The sequence below is a fragment of the Dreissena polymorpha genome, chromosome 2 (assembly GCF_020536995.1).
Source record: "Dreissena polymorpha isolate Duluth1 chromosome 2, UMN_Dpol_1.0, whole genome shotgun sequence".
NCBI classification, from domain to species: Eukaryota; Metazoa; Mollusca; class Bivalvia; order Myida; family Dreissenidae; genus Dreissena; species Dreissena polymorpha.
The window spans coordinates 152055821-152076573 of record NC_068356.1 but is presented as its reverse complement, the minus strand read 5'-3'; the positions used below and the strand labels follow the sequence as shown (position 1 = coordinate 152076573).

The following is a 20753-nucleotide window of genomic DNA, read 5'->3' as shown; positions in this document are numbered from 1 at the left end:
ATCAACTTTTCTGAAAAAAATATTTCACTATCAAATATATATATATATACGTTAACCACCTGTGCACGGCAGCTATTTAAGGAAAAAAAATGACCTTTGACCTTAACATTTCACAACTCACAGCTTCATGAGATACACATGCATGCCAAATAACAAGTTGCTATCTTCAATATTGCAAGTTATTGCAAAACTTTAACCAAGGTTAAAGTTTTGGGACACACACATACAATGACAGACAGACAGGCCAAAAACAATATATCCCCGATCATTCAACCCGGGGCATAAAAATATGATCATATGAATGCAGAGCAAACCTGAATAGGATTATGTTGTTGTTGGGTTTTTGTGTGAAAGTTTGTATTAGTTTGCTTTCTACAGTAATGTTGTCTTGAATGAAATAATTGCTTAATCTCTGAATGTAGTTGAACATTTATATATGTACATTACAATTAAACACTTTTGAGGTGTCCTTGAATTTCGGTAAATAGATTAATTGTTAATATTAAATGCATCAATTCAATATAATCCATAGATGTACCAGGATAGGGTTGTTTTAAGAGCCTTGTCCTGGGAACACATCTTAATTGAAGTGGGTAAAATGTCAACCAAGATTAGCCTGTGAAGTCCGCATATGTCTTATCAGGAACTGCATTTATGCTTTTTTTTTCATTTACATTTTTTCTTAGCCAATATCCAGTTTAGGCGGTGTCTTCCCTGATTTACCTGTGCAGACTGCACAGGCTAATCTTAAGATGAATTTATGGACATGCATTTAACCCAGTTTTACCAGATGGAGATTCATTATACTGTGGTTAAATGGGAAAACAAGAGCTGTGTTTGTAAAACACAATGCCCCCTACTGCATCGCTGTGAAGCCATATATTTGACCTTTAACCTTAAAGGACGACCTTGACCTTTCACCACTTAACATGTGCAGCTCCATGAGACACATGCATGCCAAATATCAAGTTGCTATCATCAATCTTGCAAAAGTTATGACCAAGTTTTGGGACAGACACACACATACAATGACAGACACATACAATGAGAGACAGACAGAAAGACCGCCCAAAAACAATACCCGTGATCATTTGATCCATGGACATAAAAATATTCACAAATCTCCATATATTTAACATTTTATTCATGAAAAGGAATATATAACTAGAATTCCCAGTACTTGTCATTCAATATTGTTAACACAATTCTTACAGTAAGTTTAATCAGTGCCGAGGTCAAAGATCTATGAATGTTTAAGTTCACGAGTATGTATTCTATTGAAACAAATTCTAGCACTTTTAAAACGCCAATATGAATACAAACTCAGACAAAAAACATTTCAGAATTTGATCAAGTCACCAGTGAAGTTATCACCATTAGACACATAACTGATGCACATAAATAACACATAATCTAAATCTATTTTTGCAACCTTATACTGTGGAAGAAAAATACTGGAGCGTTGCATGGGAATCTTACGTATCTACTTATATAAAATAAGTTTTAAGATTTCATACAAGTTTTCATTTCAAAGTATTACTCACGCTAATGTTTCAGAAATCCCAGTCATACATCCCTCTTCATTCCAAATGCAAACACATACAAAATGGATCTTAACAACATCTGATTCTAAAGGTTCATTCTGTCCAGTACAAAAACCATGCTGCCACCAGACTGTCTAGTGTCCCATGAATTTAAGTCGCAATTTTGGTAAAACGGGCTTAAAGCATGTACGCAAAGTGTCATCCCAGAGATGAGCGATTCAGAGAAGACACATTCCGCTTTTTTGGAATTTTTCGTTTAAAAGGTCTCTTCTAAACGAAATCCAGATAAGGCGGAAATTGTTGTCCCTGATTAGCCTGCCCGGACATTTTGCACTCGCTTTAAGCCCAGTTGTTCTCAAAACAAGGTTCTAATGGCCCGTAACAGTCCTTTTTTACCCATAAAAACTTTTTTTTCCACCAATTTAAGTTTGTTGACGTTTATTCTCCCCAAATACATTGATTACTATGAACTTCAAACCCTCGACTTAATCAAATACTTTGAAAGTATGAAATTTGCAGCAAATATCTCAAATACTTAGCAAAATATCTATGGCCTTAACAAATGTGAATATCGTTCTCTGATAAATGGTACATGTGCTTATGGCATTCGTTTCAAATAATTGCATTTATCAACTTTTCAAAATGCAGATATAAATACATAGTCATTTGAGATCATATGCCAAAAAAAGTTTATGTCACTAACAGCCAAAGTTAAACAGAAGTACAGTATAAGCATCTATGCAAATTTGGATGTTACAAGTGTTTCAGTAATGGGGAAATCAAGAAGTCAATTAATAATATATACTTTTGATTATGATGGCTAGGGGGAAAACAAATGGTATAAGTTTATTTTCTATGTTTAAAAATATAAGCCATACTATTCATATCAGCTTAAATAGTTCTTGTGAAATTCATTTCAATAATAGTATTTACAAGTAGCTTGTTTGCATATTAAAACTTACTTTTCTGAAAAATACCACTGTTTTTTAACACTATACCTTATGAAAATCTATCACAAATTAGTTGCCAAAGTATAAGATTGGTGAAGTTTAAACCAAGGCCATATGACATGCTCCACAATTGTGAATACATACGTGTATGAAGGAATATTAAAGGAAAATCTATACATATAATGTCCATTGTTTTCAGTCGAATTTTGCTGTTTTATGTTACTGCAGCAAAACACAAATATTTACATTCAAACATTTGCATAACGAATATGTTCAATGTGCTACAAATTTAACCCCTAATACAAACCTCTGATCTCTTATTGAGCTTTATTTACCCTTATATGCTAGTCACGTCTTTAATACATAGCACTGGTTGTAAGTTTATTACAAGGAGTGTCTTAACACTAGTTTAACAGGACCAATGTAAATTACATCACCTATTTTTTAAATTGTAGGAAATCTGTTTTTCTTAATCAACCCGACATACGGTAAAAATGTAAGGCAATAGACTTCATAAAATGTATTTATGTACAATAACCGAAATAATACATACAACTTGTTAAGCGAAAAGCAGAGAAGAACATGTTTCGTTTCATATGAAATAAGGCAACTACGTTTATTTTTTAAAAAGATTGTTTTCTATTTATTTTTTGTCTTTGGAATGTAAATGGACTTATTTGTGAATGTGTTACTTAGTTTTTCTCAACATTTATGTTTTCATAATCAAATATTTTAAGTTACAATCATAATCTGCCATTAAAGTTAAATAAAACATGCATGTATATTTTTTTACTGGGACCCAATTCATAACTTTACATCAAATGACATGAATGACATAACAGTTTGAAAAATCAATATAACATAGCAGCAAACCATTGGACAAGTGAATAACAATATACAAGAAATCTGCTGTAACTCTGTATTTTCTACAGAGACGAAGACCTGGTTTTGAACGGCTTGCGACCAATGTAAAAACTCCTTCTGTAAGTCGATGACATCACTGTAATGTGCACTATAGACCTCATAGTCATGAGGATGAAAATGAAAGGTGATCCATGATTGGATAGTTCTGATGAGAAAATGTCAATAGTTGCGTTATTGTCCAATGAAATGAGAGCTAACATGTTCATGAATCCTCCTCATCTTCATGTTTCCTTTTGGTGCCTCTCTGATCATCATCTGAAAAATGAAAACCAGCGAATTGAGAACAGCTCCTGGAGTTTAGAATCCAGTCAAGTGAGAACAGCTTCTGGAGTTAACAATCCAGTAAAGTGAGAACATCTCCTGGAGTTAACAATCCAGTCAGAACAGCTCCTGGAGTTAACAATCCAGTGAGAACAGCTCCTGGAGTTAACAATCCAGTAGTCATGAAAGCAGTCTCAGCACAGTTCTCCATAAAAATTTGATTAGCCAGTTATATTTTCAAAGTAGCCAGCAACTAAGAACTAATCAGGGAGTTTTTTTAATTGATATTTTGAGGGAAAAAGCCAGCGCTGAGACTGTTAGTAAGCGGTGAAATCAAAGGCTGCCTGTGTCTACGGAGAACACCGAGTCTCTGTTTAAGACACAATAGCATTGTACACCACACTGTGATACCAGCCTTGCTCTGAGGAAACAGGGCTTAACCCTTTGCATGCTGGGAAATTTGTCGTCTGCTAAAATGTTGTCTGCTGAATTTGTAAAATAAGCATTTTCTTCATTTTTTTTTCAAAGAATCAGAATAGCAAACAGTTTGGATCCAGATGAGACGCCACGTTTTGTGGCGTCTCATCTGGATCCAAACTGTTTGCAAAGGCCTTCACAATTCGGTTCCAGCACTGAAAGGGTTAACCATTTACCACTAAGATACGTATTTGTACATATTTGTAGTCCCTAAGAAAGTTGCATTTAATTAAAGACCCTTCTTACTAGATTGAAGTTTTAAAGGCTACAATTCCAACCTGTAGATACTGATGAGAAGCAAACAGCATAAAACCTGATCAGACTGCGAGTCATTCGCAGGCTGTTCTGGTTTTATGCTGTTTGCACATAGCCATTTAAACTTTGCTTTTGAGAGGGAAAGGGTTTATACACTTGGGTAAAGTGTTGGTAGTGTGGGTTACGTGTGGGTAAAGTGTGGGTAAAGTGTGGGTAAAGTGTGGGTAGTGTGGGTAAAGTGTGGGTAAAGTGACATTCCAGATAAGCCAGTGCAGTCCACAAAAATTAATAAGGGATGACACTTTCTGCATTAACTGGATTTTCACTTAGAAAAGACTCCCTTCAAACAAGAATTCAATAAAAGCATTAAGCTTAGTTTTCCCAGTACAAGGCTCAAATGATTTGGTTAAACTCATTACTGTTACTATTATTAGTATTTATAAGGTAAGGCAAATTCATAGTTTTTTAGTAATTACAGGGCTCGACATTAACTTTTGAAGCCCCTTGTCTAGTCCGACAAGTAGACCATAATTTCACTTGTCCTGACCAAAAAGCAACTTGTCCTGACCATTATATCTTATTCTGCTCAGTGCTTTGCAAAATAATAAAATAATACAAAATGCTCAAATCATAAAGACTTGAATCGTTCAAAATACATGTTAACATAATTGAAGGCAATTTCAATACAAAAAGAACTGGCTAGAAAAACAGGAAAACTCAAGATTATTGATTTTTAAACATTATACAAAGCCATAATACCTGACAAAAACTTGTGTGTTGCCAACATCAAACAGAAAATGTTAAAAGTGATGTATATGTACAGTACTTAACTGATATTTAAAAAAACAAAATCATTCTATACATAGAGAGGACATCACGACGTTAATTGTCTGAAAGATCGGTGTGTACCGGTGTCGTAAAATGCATATTCTTTACAAGGGAGAATAATCTTGTTATCTTGGCAAAGAAAAAAATGTTAAGGGTTGCTTCCCTTGTGAACAGAACAGTGTAGTACATGTATCACATGGAACTATCGGAATATCTCAGGTTTCGACGATAAAAAGTATACAAAATATACTCGAAAAGTTGAGTGATATCTCCACAGAAATAATGGCTTAAAAGGCATTCTTTCTAAGTTATACAATTTTATTTTATGCTTTCCGGTGGTTTATAGAAAAATATCAGTGAATTAAAAGTGATAATTTCACTGTTTCAAACAGTGAAAATTATCAGTGAAAATTATCGATAATTTTCATTATTTACTGTGAAATGACGTCATTTTTTGACGAAATGACGTCATCCTAGCGAAATTATTAGTGCTGCAACAATACGCCAAAAACTGTATTGCAATATATTGTCAGTTCAAAAACCCGTATTGCAATATATCGCAATATATTGCTAACTTGTACCAAAATTATAACTTGCCAATTACCCAATAATCCCATAAATTCCAATTTTAAAGCAAATTCTGGTAAATATTTACTATAAATGTGCTCAAGAATAATAAGAAACACAAACATTTGCAAATTTTCTTAAGCATCAAATACATTTTTGCAATTGTTACTATTTAAAGATGTGATGAAATAACGTCCAACCGGGGCGTTTTTCCCACTGAACACGCGTAATTCAGCTGACGTGATGTTCCCGTTTTTATACAACACAAAATACACCCATACTTTCCATGCGACGTTCTACATGTCTGTATAATTTTCGCGCGCTATTTTGAGACAAAGGATAAAGCACTTTTTATTTGACGCTAGAATTTTTTATTGTCGCGTTAGCATTCAAATTTGGAAGCGTATTTCCGAAATTCGGATTACAAATAATGCTCAAATCAGAATCGAACGAAACATTTACAGCTGTGCGCAATTAATTCAACGATAATCTGTTCAAAAGCATCGAATGAATGCTCCCATGTAACAACGCTACTCCGTATAATACACTTTTTAGAATGCTTTTTTTGTAAAAAATAATTTACCCTGCTTTGTTTTGTTTACCTTTTTATCATTATTTCGGATGGCTTTTCTGGACGAAATGTGAATGAATTTTTGTAAAAATTTTGTACCGGTATGATGAAAATCATATCGCAATACAATATGCGGATTGCGTATTGCGATATATACCGATATACCGGTATATTGTTGCAGCACTAGAAATTATTAAGTTAAACTCTTTAACAATGAATATAAACTGTGAAAAAAAAGCATAAAATAAAAAGAAAATGTGTTGGATTCGGTGGAATATCGATTTTAATTCACTCGTGACCATAGAAAATATATATTTTCACTCGTGGCGAAAATATTGTTTTCTATGATCACTCGTGAATTAAAATCGATAATCCACCGAATCCAACAAATATCCTCTATATAATGACCACTTGTCCCGTCGGACTAGCAAATTCTTTATTTACTTGTCCGGACTAACAATTTGGTTGTCCCGGACAGTCGGACTACCTTTAATGTCGAGCCCTGAATTAATGGGTGTAAGAGTAATACTTAAATAACATAATCAGAATTTTGTTTTTTCCTGTTAAATACACCAAATTTCCCATAAATACACATTAAAGTTAGAACAAAAATAAAATACATGCATGCAAATCAAACAATTACAGTCTTGACTAAAGGTAGCCTCTATCCTATAAAGATGTGGCAAATTTGAGATTTTATGTCTAATAACCACAGTTGTAACTCTCGGAGCGAATTTTCTCTTTTAAAACTGAAATTCTCTCCAATCTGGTAAATGTGTCCTGTCCTGTTGATTACTAATAAAAAACACACCTCTTCAGAGAAGGTGATTTTATTGGTGTAGAAACTGTTTTTGTTTTGTTTTTTCCCCATTTTGGGAATTGGGCCTGGTCCCTTTGCACTGGGAAAATTTGCGTCATTTTGACTTAATTTTGGAAATTTGTATTATTCATTTACATAGGATTACATGGGGTATCCAGGGTATGTGAACAGTTAACTTTTAATCAGTGTTTTAGGAATGGGGCAGAGTCCCTTTGACTTGGGAACATTCGTGGCCTTTGACTTGGGAACATTTGTGGCCTTTGACTTTGGAACATTCGTGGCCTTTGACTTGGGAACATTCGTGGCCTTTGACTTGGGAACATTCGTGGCCTTTGACTAACATTGGGAAATAAGTGTTTTTTGCTCTTTGCTAAAAAAACGATTCAAATTATGAAAGAAGTGTTGTTCAGTATTATTTTATATAAGATTGAACTGATATGGCTGGATGGGAGATGAACAAAATAATGATATATATATTTAAAAAAAAATCTTGGAAACCTTCAAAAGGGAATTTTTAGTTCTCATTTGGAAAAAATAAACACTTTTGTCAATTGGGAATGGGGCCGAATACTGGACCCGATTTTTAACGAAAAATAACACTGTAAATATCCTAGTTCTTATTTTTTTTGGTCACTAAAATATACTTTGGTTACTCATATTCCAACTTAACTGACAATAATACAAACGGTCACAGGTATTTTCAGAGGTTGCAATAAGACTCCAGGGCTCACAATGTAATGTGGCTTTATGACATTATAGTACTCTCTTCAAAACCTCATAAGGGTCTGACCAACATTCATGTTTTTGTATTCTTGTCAAGATTCGAACCTGGTCAAATATTCATACTTGTTACCAATTTGGTGTTGGGCAGCACCAGAACAATTGACTTAGTCTCCAAAAACCTGTAGTGGTTCCAACCCAGCTATTTTTCCTTACCATTTTGGGTATGTCAACAGGGCACTTAAGATAGGCGAAAATATCCTAATTTAGACGAATTGGGAAAATGGTGAGTTTTTTTGCTAACAAATACTTATAATTGAACGGAAATAAACCAAACGCTGCGATTTATTCAAATAATTTTTTACTGAAACCTTCAATTGGGAATTTTATGTTGGAAAAATATTTAACTTTTTTTTATATTGGGAATGGGGTTGTATAGCAGCCCCAAATCACTGTGTGACTCACCATCCTCTTCCTCCTCCTCCCCTGCTTCCTCCTCATCCTCCTCTGCACCATCAGCATTAAAATCTTCATCATCTTCCTCATCCTGCAGCACAAACAAAACGTGTGAAACTTCAGCATGTTGAGCACTGGGAACAATTCATAGCAGCAGTGAACTATAAAATACTGCATAAAACCATTTACAAATTTGATGGCTGTGTAGTTCCTTACAAAAATCAATTTTCAATTAAAGACATTTCTTACAGATTCAAAAGTTAAAGGCTTCATTTCCATCACTGAGATACTGATGCCCAGCATACAACCTGAACAGACTTCAAGGTACTTGCTGGTTGAATATAGGCATACAACCTGAACACACTTTAAGGTTTTTGCTGGTTGAATATAGGCATACAACCTGACCAGACTTCAAGGTACTTGCTGGTTGAATATAGGCATACAACCTGACCAGACTTCAAGGTACTTGCTGGTTGAATATAGGCATACAACCTGAACGGACTTCAAGGTTCTTGCTGGTTGAATAAAGGCATACAACCTGAACAGACTTCAAGGTTCTTGCTGGTTCAATATAGGCATACAACCTGAACAGACTTCAAGGTACTTGCTGGTTGAATAAAGGCATACAACCTGAACAGACTTCAAGGTTCTTGCTGGTTCAATATAGGCATTTATTTTGCTTTCCAGCAGGAAAGAGTTTAACCATTTTTGACATTTTTTATGATGATGATTTTAAGGTCTTTAGTTCCCTGAAAGTGTTTTTTTTTAATTTAGAGCTATATACAGTCTTTGCTTAAGTGACTTGCACGATTCCTATGACAAGCAGATTTAATTTCGCGATTTTAAAAATGGGAGAAGCTTTCCTAACAAGGCAACTGGTTTACATGAACTGTATAACAATTAAAAGATAACAAATCTAACAATTTTCAGGATTTTTAGGCCATTAACAAAAACTGATTCTTGCACCGCCACTGCAGTCCATACCGGTTTTTCAGAGATAAAATTTGTGACTTTCTGACTTCACTTTTTTTATTTTGAAAGGACTTCTTTTAAACAAAAACATCCATAAAGACTGGTCCCTGATTAGCCTGTGCTAAGCAAGGTTTCCCAGAACAGAGCTCAAATGATGCCCATACCTCGAGGGGACATGATGCCCATACCTCGAGGTCTCCTGACTGGTTTAACAACTGCAGATTTGATCCCTCATCTTCTTCCTCATCCTCCTCCTCATCATCGACGTCTTCTTCATCATCATCGTCGTCGTCATCATCATCTTCAGCTCCTGCTTCCTCCTCTTCTTCATCATCATCTCCGCCATCATCTTCACCTAACAAACAGCAACTCAAGGTGTTCAAAATGTGCCTCAAACAGGGCCTGCATTCACCAAACAATTCTTAATTCATAACACAACAGTTACATTAAGTATGATTGGTTAAATTTGTTAAGGTTTCGCCCTAAGCTGCCAAATGCGAGTTGTTTCTGATTAATCGTAATGATGATGGATGTGGTGTCATGAAGGGAACGAAATAATTGATTATTGAAGAGATTATTAAATGCTGAACAGAAACAACTTCTCCTTTAATTTGCCTCTCTTCTCCCTAATTTCAGCTGAGCGAGAAGTCACTTCACTCTCACATTTGATCTTAGGCCGAGTCCTGAGAACCATGCAAGTTTACCTAAGATCTCTCCATACACCCAGTAGTTAAATTAATGGAAATTTATTTTACCTTCCTCATTTTCTTCACCGTCTTCCCCATCAAAGTCTTCGTCAACACCGTCTGAAACCAACACACACACATTGTGAGTACAGTCAGAGCAGAATGTCACTATTTAACAAATGCAGTCGGTAGGAAAGTCTACAAATAATGTCAGGCCACAAGGTATGGTTAACTTGTAACCATCACTGGCACAACATTCCAATTAACTTGCAAGTAAAACTAGAAATGGCGCAGCAGAGACCGACGCGTATCCTCACGCTGCATTGTTGACCCAGGGGCGCCCCAGAGTTGGTAATGGGGCCATGCATAGTTGAGATTGACCGTATTGTCATAAGAGAAGTTCAGTATCAATTAGAAGTGAATTGGTGGAGAAATGAAGAAGTTATAGTAAAAGGCAACTTTGGGTGGGTGTGGTCTATGTTGGCAGGCGCCCCAGGTTTGGTAATGGGGCCATTCATAGATGAGATTGACTGCATTGTCAAAAGAGAAGTTCAGTATCAATTAGAAGCGAATCGGTGTAGAAATGAAGAAAGTATAGTAAAAGGCAATTTTGGTTGGTAATGGGGCCATGCATAGTAAGATTGACCATATTGTCATAAGAGAGGTTTAGTATCAATTTGAAGTGAATCGGTGTAGAAATGAAGAAACTATAGTAAAAGGCAATTTTTGGTGGGTGTGGTCTATGTGGGCGGGGCGCCCCAGGGTTGGTAATGGAGCAATGCATAGTTAAGATTGACCGTATTGTCATAAGAGAGGTTCAGTATCAATTTGAAGTGAATCGGTGTAAAAATGAAGTAATTATAGTAAAAGGCAATTTTGAGTGGGTCTATGTGAGCGGGGTGCCCCAGTGTTGGAAATGGGGCCATGCATAGTTGAGATTGAACGCTTTGTCATAAGAGAGGTTCAGTATCAATTTGAAGTAAATCGGTGCAGAAATAAAGAAGTTTAAGTAAAATAACCTAAAGAAATGAGTGAAAACCTCTGACCCAGCCCCACCCCAACCCCCATAACTTTTGACCCAGGGGTCAGATCAAAATTCCACATAGTGCAGGGTCGCACATATGCTCATAGCTACCATGAGTGTAAGTTTCAAGGTTTAAGTGCTAATAGTGTAGGAGGAAAAAGTGGCCATGACGGACAGCGGAGATAACCACAATATTATAAGATTACCATTTATTTGAAGACACATTTTCTGCAGGGGCACTTGCCATGACTTCATTTGTGAATATTCCTATGTACATGTGGTAAGAAACTAAATATTATTGTGTACTATAACTGCCAGCTTTGCTTGGAGGTTGGAGACTACATGATACCTCTACAGCTGTACTGTACCTTCATCAACGAGAGTAGCCGGTAAAAAGATGGATGAAAAACAGTGAACTTTTTTAATTGTTTAAATCAATTCCCCCTGGAATGCTGTTCCAGAAGTGGTTAAACTTATTTCTTTTACATTGAATTTGTAAAAGGGACCTTTTCACGTTTTGGTAAATTGACAAAATTAAAAACAAGACTATTGCCAAGCAATTAAAGTCCCCTACCGGCTCCACCATTGTCAGAATATTTTTTTTATTTGTTGCCATAGCAACCAGAATTTTTGATGTATGAACAAAATGAAATGGGGTGCATAATGTCCATATTGCCATCTATCCATGTTTCAAGTTTCATGAAAAAATATTAAAAACTGTTTAAGTTATTGCAGGATCCAGAAAAAAACACCATTTTCAGCAGTATTTCTAGTCTATTTGTTGCCATAGCAACCAGAATTTTTGACGTAGGAACAAAATGAAATGACGTGCATAATGTTCATATTGCCATCTATCCATATTTCAAGTTTCATGAATTTTTTTAGTACTTTTAAAGTTATTGCAGGATACAGAAAAGTGTGACGGACGGATGGACGGATACAAAACCAGAAGTCCCCTCCGGTGAAACTGGTAGGGGACTAACATGAGCTGTCAGAGGACAGCGCGCTCGACTATTCGAGTGCTTGACCATGGTTCAAACAGAAATTGCAAACCTAAATTCAAGCACTTTTCAAGGACTTTTTAAGGCCAAATTTTCATTTTTAAGGCCAAGAACAGTACGTTAGTTTCCTTTAAAAAAATGCATTTTCAAACCAGATTAACACAGTAAATGTCATTTAATTGCTCAAACTCATTAAACTTATTCTATATTAACTCATACATGTTATTTAATTACATACAAATACATGTTTTAATATCCATCCTTAACTCAATGAGTCTCACATATGTATTTACTTTTTTAAGTTATTACAAACAAACACATTGATTTTCAATTTTATGTTTTCTTGTGGCTTTTCAAAGCGCTTTCCCCCATCCCCCCGACATCAATAGTCTTCATACATTCTCGACAATGTGCTTTTCGAATGTCATTTGTTTTCTGTACCCAGGAATATTCAGTTAACCACCCTGGTTTGAAACAACACTTCCCCATCGCTGCGTTTTCACTCGCGAAAATTGATCACAACGAATAACCTCTGACGTGGTACACATAATCTGTGACGTGTACACATAACATTTCGTACTCAATAGTGTACGAAGCTTTTATTTCGTACTCAACTTTTTGCGCGAAGGAATTTATGATAAATTTTCATAATATTTCCCTTAAGAACGATTTGAGTTAATGATAAAAGCGATGATAAAAGTAATTTTGAGCAGAAATAGACATTTTCAAGGCTTTTTTACATGAAATAAGCACTTTTCAAGCACTTTTTCAAGGCCAACCTTTGTTCAAGGGCTTTTCAAGCCTAGGACTCATTTTCAAGCACTTTTCAAGACAGTATAACGTAAGCCATCAAAAATAAAAAAGGAGGGGGGGAGGGGCGGCAGGTCAGCTGAGTTGGGGCGTGGGGTATTGTTTGGGTGGAATCCATTGTGGTATTCAGGTAAGTGTTGTATTGTCAAAGTATTAATAAAATCTGATCATAATTTATTTTTATTAAAGAAGTTGTGGCAATGTTACTAAAGTAATATGCATATTGTAAATGGAAAAAGGGCCATAATTCTTACAAAATGCTTGATACAGTTTCAAGGAACATTGAAAATATTTGAAGTGGTACGCAAACTTCAACATAGAATTGATAAATCTAAGTGGAAAAAGGGCCATAATTCTTACAAAATGCTTGATACAGTTGTCTACTCTTGTTTATAGGTTGGGGGTCATGTTGGTAAAGAAGTATGCAAAATATTAAAGCAATATGTCAAGGGACATAGGAAATATTTGGGGTGGTACGAAAACTTAAACATTTGCACGCTCACGCCGAGGTAAGGATAGATCCACTATATATTTCATATATAAAAGTCGAGCTAAAAATGTTTCAGATTCTCACATTTTCCTTGTAATTATGATATTTGTGAGGAAACAGAATTAATGAACATGTACCATGCGCTAAAATATCCATTATATGCATCTTTTGACAATTCGCTTTCAGAAACGTAAAATTATAAAGCGTTGCAACGCGAAACGATTGAATAATTTGGAGAGCTTTGTTGTTGTCGTTAAATTTTGTTACACTATGAGGATTGCATATATAAAATACATTCATCATAGTATGCGCACGGATTGCCGAGTGGTCTACGCGATAGACTTTTACTCCAGAGGTCAGTGGTTCAAGCCTAGTTGAGGATTACTTTTTTTTCTTTCTTTAAAGTTATCGTTGTATTTTACTAGAGCTTTTTATATCGAATGTTTACATCTATCAATATATAGCATTTAATGAAAAATTTCAATACATGCCAAAGTCTGTAAAAAGGCCCCTTTAAGGAAATCATTAAGTATATTGAAATTTGTGACTTTTTTTACTTTGAGAGGTTAAGGTTTGTAATTTGTGTTTTACAAAGTAGACAATCCCTCACCTTCCTCCTCGTCATCCTCAGCCTCCTGGTCGTCCTGATCGTAGCCATCGAGGTACTTGAGGTTGCTAAGCAACTCAAACACTTTCTCTCGGTATTCATCCGCATTTGTTACCTCACAATTGAACAAGTCCAGGCTCTTCAGGTTGGGGAGGTCCTTCTGTTGGACAGAAAATTAAGTTATAGAAGCTTTAGCAAGTGCCTTATAAAGGCCCGTTCAAGTTCCCCTAAGGTAATTAATTTAAAATGGTGCAATTTTCCCCAAATTTCAAGCCAACTTTCAGAAATTTCTTGCACTTTATCAGTTTTGTCCACAATTTTTCCCCCAAAATGGAAGGCCAGGCCCTTTACCCAAATCAAGAAAAAAGGCCCCGACACTAGATCACAAAAGCAACCAGGGTTAAATCCTCCCGGTGCATGTCGTCTAGATTGTTGGTAACAATACAGGACAGATGGCGGTTTTGTCCGGGAACTCCCCACAAGATCACACCAAAATTCATTAAGTTTCAAATATAGAAACTAAATAGCTGGAAATAACAACTTTGATTCAAAATGTATCCCAACTTTGATGAGTCTGGTAAGATAATTTAGTTGGAGTGCGGAAACAAACTCAAGTCCTCCCATAATACTGCCTCAGAAAGTGTAGGACCTCATAAACTTTGAAATACAAAAACAGCCATTGATACATTTCATGATTTGTAAGCCCCGGCTATTGCCTGTGCAAAAGAATATGGTTTCACAGGGCATGTTCTCATAGGAGGGGGAAGGGAATGGAGCCCTGTCATGATTCCTACGTGGAATAGTACTTAACTGGGGGGATGCATTTAAGTGTCATTTCATTTCTTTTAAATAATCCTACACACACAAATTGTAACTTTAGCCTCTGCTTGTTTTAAACACGAACTGAGCATGCATTTGGTTACCATAAAGTATCATGCTACAAACAAGACTAACGCCAAGCAATATATGTCCCCTACCGACTCCACCATTGTTGTTGCCATAGCAACCAGAATTCTTGACGTAGGAACAAAATGAAAAGACATGCATAATCTCCATTTTGCCATCTGACCATGTTTCAAGTTTCATGAACAATTATGAAGAACTTTTAATGTTATTGCAGGATCCAGAAAAGTGTGAAAGACAGACTCACATAGACGCACAGAGCACAAACAATTAGTCCTCTCCGGTGAAATGGTTAGGGGACAAAAAGGCTTTATTTCCATTAAATATCACAATATAATTTCACTTAAATACATACATGTATGTTGGTTATATAAATCAAATAAATAAACAGAATAATCCACAAAGGTCAGTCTTATTTCCGAAAATAAACTTCAATTGCACACTATCTATGGAACCAAATCTCGATCATACCAATGGGGATAATTGATGAAACCACAAAACCATGAAATCTGGAAAATTCAATCATGTCATGAAATCTTCACATTTGTATTTATGGGTCTTTTAAACAGCAGGGTACTTCATTGCACAAAAATCCAAAACTTATTTTACATTCTTTTTTGCTGAATTGTTCAGTTTCAGTACTCATATTATTTGCTGCCTTGCAGATAATACCCTTTTGGATGAAATTGACATAACTTTCATACCTTTTTGAAATTTTATCGGACTGCAGTTGAGAAGTCATAAAAAAATTCCTACATTGAGAAAAAAACTTTTACGAGCACTTTAAAAAGAAGGAAACAATTCAATGGTAACTCACTAATGCTTCGAGGGGCTCAAAGTCCTTGATCTTGTTGCCACTGAGACTGAGGTGTGTGAGGTTGGGGCAGCCAGACAGGTTGTTGAGGCCGCTGGAGATACGGTTGTCACTCAGCTCCAACTAAAACATAGAAAATAAGACCTGAACTGAGAAAGTCTTGTAAAAACACCCTTTCCCGAGTATCACCTTTTTATATGTTTTGTCTAATCTAATTTAAATTATAATCAGCACCTGGATTTTCTGATAAAACGCACATGTTTTCTGTACATTACATACTGAATAAACAAGTGTAGGAAAATGGGAAAATATATGTTTCTAATGTCATCACATAATAAATATTCTAGACTTCTTAAAATTTATCATTTTTGTGAACATCTGCATACAGCTTACAGTGCTCCAGCCAGCTTTTCAAAATAGAGGGGAGATTCCCCAAAAGGGGCAAATTTCACGCGTAATTTTGGAAAATAGGGCATTTGGTTATAGATATACTTAAGTATATACTTTGCTTATACTATATACTTATGAATTGTAAACATTAGTGCATTGGATGTTTTCACCAATTGTATGCTGTTCCTCATTTTGTGTAATGAAATTATAATAAATATATTACTATCTACATTGGCGCTAAGGAAAACAACTTCGTAGCCAATTTCATAACCAACTTGGGATAGCATCCGACTACACGCATTAGAGATATGTAGATATCATATTTCTTTCCGGTGTGTGTGTGGGGGGAGGGATTTTGATGTTTTTTATCATCTATCATCATTGAACTGCATGCTAATCTTTCAGGTTCCAGTTTAAGCATCAGTGGCCTTGTAGAAGAAATGAAGAAAACATGAAATAAATTCAGGGGTTTCACTGGGTCAAATAAATGTTGTGACAGTCACCACTAAATTTGTTACTTTGAATAACTGTGAGCCAATGTTTTTCCACAATAATAATATTAATTAAAACAATAATCTATATTGACAAATTTAAAGTCTGAACAATGATCAATGTCACAATGAAGTAGCATCCAGTCTGGAGATTAAAAATGAAACATTGATATATTTATTTTACAACACTTTATTTCAACTAATGTCAACAACGTTGACAGTTTTGTTAGGTCGCGAAAATATATTACATTATCAAAATTACATTTTACTTGCAGAGTGATAAATCCTCCATCCAAACAAGCTCTTTATTTGTTGAAATAACAACTGTCTGCCCCTATCCATGTTAAAATTCATCATGATTGAGGACAGACAGTGTTTTAAAGTTCAGAAATAAAATCCAAACACAAATATGTTTTTCAATGCCGTAATTTCGGACTTAAAATTAACCGCATATTCAACATTAAAAAAAGATGATTAATTTTCAAATTTTAATAGGTGTTTTGAATTAAAAATCACTATTTTGGCAAACAAAAAATCATAGCCAAAGAATTCAGAAGTTTAAAAAAATCAATAGTGCTGAGTTTGATTTCATTCGAGTGTGATTGTGCCTAACCAAGCGTGACCTCAGAGATAATCTTTCACAGCATGTTACTATCGTCTGCAACAAAAGGCTAATTAATGATCTGATAACAAACCATGCCCTTCGGGCTTGTTTGTTCACAATATGTTGACTTATTACGCCCAGGCAGTCATGTACCGGTAAGGGTGTTATCTGTGTATTCATGTCGATGTTTCTGCCGGCGATTTATATGGCCGGAAAACAGGAATTTAGAGACCAAAAGGGCATTTGACAGAAAAATAGAGGGGCGCTTTTTAAGGGGGCAAATTTTAGAGGGGCGCAGCGCCCCTCTATTTATTGCTAGCTGGAGCACTGGCTTATTCTATTTATTGAGGGCATTATTTCTGGCATGTTTATTTTATTTTTTACGCTTTAGAAATCTACTATATTCAAAAATCAGTGTTTATTCACTGGACTAAAAACAAAATCCTCTCAAACTCAGGATTGTAGTCTAACTGAGACAAACATACCCACTTTACAAAACAGGCAAATCAAAGTCATGGCAAAAGTCTAAGTTCAGTAATTCAGACACCCACCTTTTTGTTCACCATACATGTCACGTTGTAAGTTAACTTGTTAAGTTGTTAAGATAAGTAACCTGCCTACACAGCAAGAGATTCTGTACCTTTCTAAGGTTTGGCAGCTTTGGGAAGCCCTTCAGTGTGGTGAGGCCGACATTGATAATGCTGAGAGACTCGAGGTTGCAGTACGCCTCAGACAGACCCTCAATCTGCTGGGAGCGGCAGTTGTCCAGGTTCAACTCGGCAATCTAAACAAAATAATTGGCAAAAATAAGCATGTCACACTGTGATTGAAATAAGCTGTTTGAGCATGTGTTTTGGGGAGATTTTAACAGCCTTTTCTACAGAATAAGTAGGTAACAAGCTTTTTGTAAGTTATGCAAATGTCTTTGCCTTTTTCAGAAGTCATTCACATCCACAAGTAAAAATTAAGCATTTGCATACAGCACGTAATACTGTCAGTGACATCCAAGGCAATTATCCTCAATTATTTTCTACTTTCATTTCTTTATCCTTGACGTCAATAACTCATTTGCATATTTAAACCAAAGTGTTCATGTCGATAATTTATTCCGCTAAATAAATAGTCCCTGGAATTTAACGTGATAAATGTATATTAAGTCATGAAATCAACCAAATGTACGTCCTTTGAAATGCCATGTTATATTTTAAGTATATTTTTTGCAAAATAATTGGCGGTCTATCACATGATTGTATTTCTACGCAAATGGGTTACAACGTAATGATTTTCACCAGTAAAGAACGAATCTGGCCGCCATAACGGACTGTTCGCCATTTTCAGTGCACAATATTCGCTTATTTCATCTATACGGGCATAAAAACTTCGTAATTGGTTATGGTAAGCACTAAAGAAAAATATTCGCGTGCATTTTAAATCGGTCTCGAAGATGATACATTGAAATAAATCTTGGAATTTGTAGAAAATTACTAAGCGTTTCGCATGAGTGATTTCGTCATCGAAATCCAAGATGGCAGTGATCGGAAGATTCGAAATCGCGTTTTCGAATTAATTTTGAATTTCTGCAAAATCGCATCAATTGCCTACCCAATAAGCCTTTAAAACAATTATATATATTATAATTTATCAATTTCGCTCGATAATCAGCTGCTGAACTGTAAACTTGTATTGACCGGCGACAAAAATCTGTTGTCATGCTTGCGCGTTCTGCCCACAGAGTCTAACTAGGTCAAATGACGCAAAAACGTGTAACGCTCATTCACAAAATCCTCGCATCTAAGACCTTATTTTCGGTTTCTGGCTTACCATAACCAAAGGAAATTTATAATGACACCATACAAAAGCCATATTGACAAATTATACCAACCAATTTTAATGTAAACGTTCATAAAATATTTCTAACAAACATGGCGTCGAATCTGTTGTTTTCATGAAGCACTGAAAATGGCCCATGCTGAAAACAAGTGATTGAAAGGGATAAACTCGTTTACAACGCATAACATTTCATCTTCGGAGAGTGAAAATGTCAAATCAGGATTTATATCGGTGAATTTTGAATCGCATAAGAGGAAATGCGTGAAAACAAGGAATTCAGACATGGCGAAAATGGCCACCATCTTCATGTACAATTTCCAGAAGCCGGCGATGATGTCAAGATTTACAGTGTTCTACATGAACTGTACCACTGATTTGTGGTTAATACACAAATATATATGAATTTAACAACATTTTAGTATTGTTTGATACCTTTAAATGTACATTTTATGTTATAATATAATAATCTTGTCAATTAAGATTGACAACAATACAATGTCAAAAAGTCAAACATGTTCATGTGTCATTGTATTTACCTTTGTAACCATATAAACTACCATCATGATTCTGAGGTGATATACATGGGAGTAAGCATTTTACAAATGTGAAATTATTAGAAAAGACTTAAACATTCAAAATTTTAATAATTTGATCTAGAACTCATTATACAGCAATATCCTCAGAAATCATAATGAATGGTACACTTGCCAAAAATGTACGTAATTTAAGCAAGAAAATAAACCTCGCATTGTCGAATTAAAGAACAAACAACATTTTTAAGATAATCACAATGGCCATACACATGCCTCCTGAAGTCAAGATGGCCTACTTCAGTCCCATGCCAAACGAACAACAAACGATACAAAGATCATTGCTTACCTCGCTCTCCTTGCGTCCCCTTCGCTCCAGCTGGATTCTCTTTTCCATTTCCATTTTAGAAACTTATAATTATAACAACTTTCCAGGCAAAAATCTGATCCTAGGTCACTTTGAACCTGTGTGTACAATCTAGTCTAACGAAAGGCAAAATCGTCTCTCCGCGCGGGCAGATTGCTGTGTAAAGCAGTTGACCAATCAAAACGCAGCATGATCTTGAAAGCTATTTTGAATATTCATGAGCACCGGTTGCCAACAGCCAATCAGCGCACAGAATCGATGCGCGCGGGCATTCCAATTTTCGATTGTAAACACTGCAGAGCACGTGGTAATGTTATGAATAAACGTGTTGAGGTTTTACGCGTAGAGTAAACCAGCGTAAAATGACACAACGCTTTATGACCACAAGTTATCAACGCGATGGTTTTCTTTAAAGCAACGCAAACACGGGATGAAATATATTGTGTAATATAATAAAAGGATTTGATTGACATTAAGTTGAAATTATTTCAATATAAATTATAATAAAGTATGTCGTTCTTAATTAGTATTACATTTAAAAATTAATTGAAGGGAACCGATTTCAGTTATTAGATCAATTATAGGAAGTGATATGAGTAACAAAGTTGCATGCACAATTCGTCGTTGATTATTTTTTTGTAAACGATGTGTTAATTTCGAATTTCAATCAATACATTTGTTATAAAAGGTTTAACGGACACACATTTTATTTATAATTCTATTAATATAATAAAACGTTAACCCTGTTATTGGATCAACCAATTAGCGCAGGTTGATTTTAAAGAATTCAATTACATTTCATATGAGATTAAATTAAATAGACTATAACTGCAAAATTAAAGGTTGATATAAAACACATTT

The 20753-nt window shown here is 35.3% G+C and overlaps 1 protein-coding gene across 1 annotated transcript; it reads right to left on the bottom strand.

Annotated features, from left to right (window-relative positions):
- Nucleotides 1-1127: 1127 nt before the first annotated feature.
- Nucleotides 1128-20061, bottom strand: LOC127869476 (acidic leucine-rich nuclear phosphoprotein 32 family member A-like). Its single transcript, XM_052412092.1, has 8 exons — nt 19875-20061; nt 17806-17949; nt 15684-15803; nt 13967-14123; nt 10101-10151; nt 9534-9700; nt 8383-8464; nt 1128-3673 (listed from the first exon to the last, which is right to left on the bottom strand). The coding sequence occupies exons 1-8, from the start codon at nt 19926-19928 to the stop codon at nt 3621-3623; spliced, it is 828 nt and encodes a 275-aa protein (XP_052268052.1). The 5' UTR covers nt 19929-20061; the 3' UTR covers nt 1128-3620.
- Between the last annotated feature and the right edge of the window lie 692 nt (nt 20062-20753).